Raw genomic sequence first — 1,743 nt, 5'->3', positions numbered from 1 at the left:
AAAATCACTGTCAAATAAATCATGACACTATCAAATGCATGCTAATTTCAGAGGCTTTAAAAAGTGAAAAAAAATCAATGTCTTAGAATTAATAAAATATGAGTAATCGAGCAGCTCCTCTGTTCTGGCAGTGAGAGAGCTGCATTCTGGAAAGACAATGTTGAATGGAGTATAGATGATCAGACTCAGAGAGTGTAAGGGATTGGGCTCAAGTGCACATGGCTGGTAGAACTGCAAGACAAAACCTGATACTCTGATTCCAAGTTTAGTGATCTTCTGCTGTCTACCTGTCACCCCAAGACCAGGTGGTTACATTTTGAAAGTAGATGCCTACCCAGTGAAGACACAGAGCTCCCAAACAGAAACCGGCTTACTGTTAAAAATAGGTTTTTCAATTGAGAAAAGACTCTTCCTTATGCTTTGGTAGTTTTTGGTGACATACATGGATGCCTTCAGAAAGCACCATCTTCAAACACAAAATAATACAATGTGTATGTAGCATGTATACACATATATATTACACACACGTATGTGTATATATACTATGCACATATACACTTATTTACTGTTTGTATCATGAGTAATATTTTTAAGATAGATATCTATCTATCTTTTATCTATTTATCTATTTATTTATCTGAAGTAGAAAACAACTGAGTTTCTACCACAATTTTCTACTTCAGAGTTTTCCTTTAATCTGTTTCACTTCTGATTATTAGGAACCTGAAAGAGAAATACAAGGTAGGGACTTGTAACCAAAATTAGAGTCCAGGGCATGGATTCAAGTTTCTACACTGGAATTAGGAAACCATTGCAAACAGTCCTGCATATCGCAGGACTCTAACCAGTTGATGAGACATTTACCAAATCGTAACTGAAATATAAAAATGCAACTGTGAAGATCAACCAGAGTTCAAATAGAAAAGGTAAGAAATGAGGGTTTCTTATCTACATTTCTGGGCCAACCTTGGAAGGATGATACTGAACTACAACAGAAATATGAAGCAGTGATTTGTATCTTGTAAGGAGAAATAATCAATTGCCTTGAAGCATTGGTGAAGTAAGTCTGAAAAGTACAAGTGTACTAACAGGTTGCTCCAACCTCATTATTTCAGATTTTTTTACCCAGGTCTTGCAATAGTTATTATGACTGAGTTTTGAAATGTTTCATCTTTTCTTTCCACCACATGAGTAAGTATAGGAATAGACTCACTCTGGAATGAGCAGATGAAATAAATTCTATTCAAATACAGTCTAAAAACCACACAATGCTTTATCATAAATTCTAAAAAGAAGTAAGATATTTGGATTTGCAGTTAGTGATGAAGAACATGCCCAGGAAGAGAGCATACTTTATACTCCTAGTCCTGTTTTCCATTGTGATATTATTAGTAATCCAGTCAGTAGCATAACATCAAATTCTTAGTTTCTGTAAATAAGGAATCAGTGGAAAATGGAGAAAGTAACTGAAGGAGACAAGGCATACTGGAAAGAGAATTTTTTTGTGAGAGCCAAAATAAGCTATATACCTATGTCTGTGTTTATGTCTATACCTATATCTATAGCTATAGCTACATTTGGATTCATTTACTTACCCTGCCAACAATCTTCCTGCCTTAATAGTTACTATTTTTATTACTTATACTTCCGCTGTTAAATCCTAAGTTCCATAGGTAATTTCTTGAGCAAAAATTATTCTTCGGATTATAACTGTACTCATATTTTATTTATAATTATTCAGAT

At 34.1% G+C, this 1,743-nt stretch overlaps 1 protein-coding gene across 1 annotated transcript in view; it reads right to left on the bottom strand.

Moving 5' to 3' along the window:
• ABCA12 (ATP-binding cassette, sub-family A (ABC1), member 12) overlaps nt 1-1,743 on the bottom strand; it is a 203,578-nt gene that overhangs the window by 79,270 nt on the left and 122,565 nt on the right. Inside the window, 1 exon segment of the mRNA XM_012651460.1 lies at nt 865-874. Coding sequence (XP_012506914.1) covers nt 865-874 — 10 coding nt within the window.

The sequence above is a fragment of the Propithecus coquereli genome, unplaced genomic scaffold (assembly GCF_000956105.1).
Source record: "Propithecus coquereli isolate 6110/MARCELLA unplaced genomic scaffold, Pcoq_1.0 Scaffold357, whole genome shotgun sequence".
In the NCBI taxonomy this organism is placed as follows: domain Eukaryota; kingdom Metazoa; phylum Chordata; class Mammalia; order Primates; family Indriidae; genus Propithecus; species Propithecus coquereli.
Note: the sequence above shows the minus strand (reverse complement) of the source record. Positions and strands in the feature narration are given on the sequence as shown.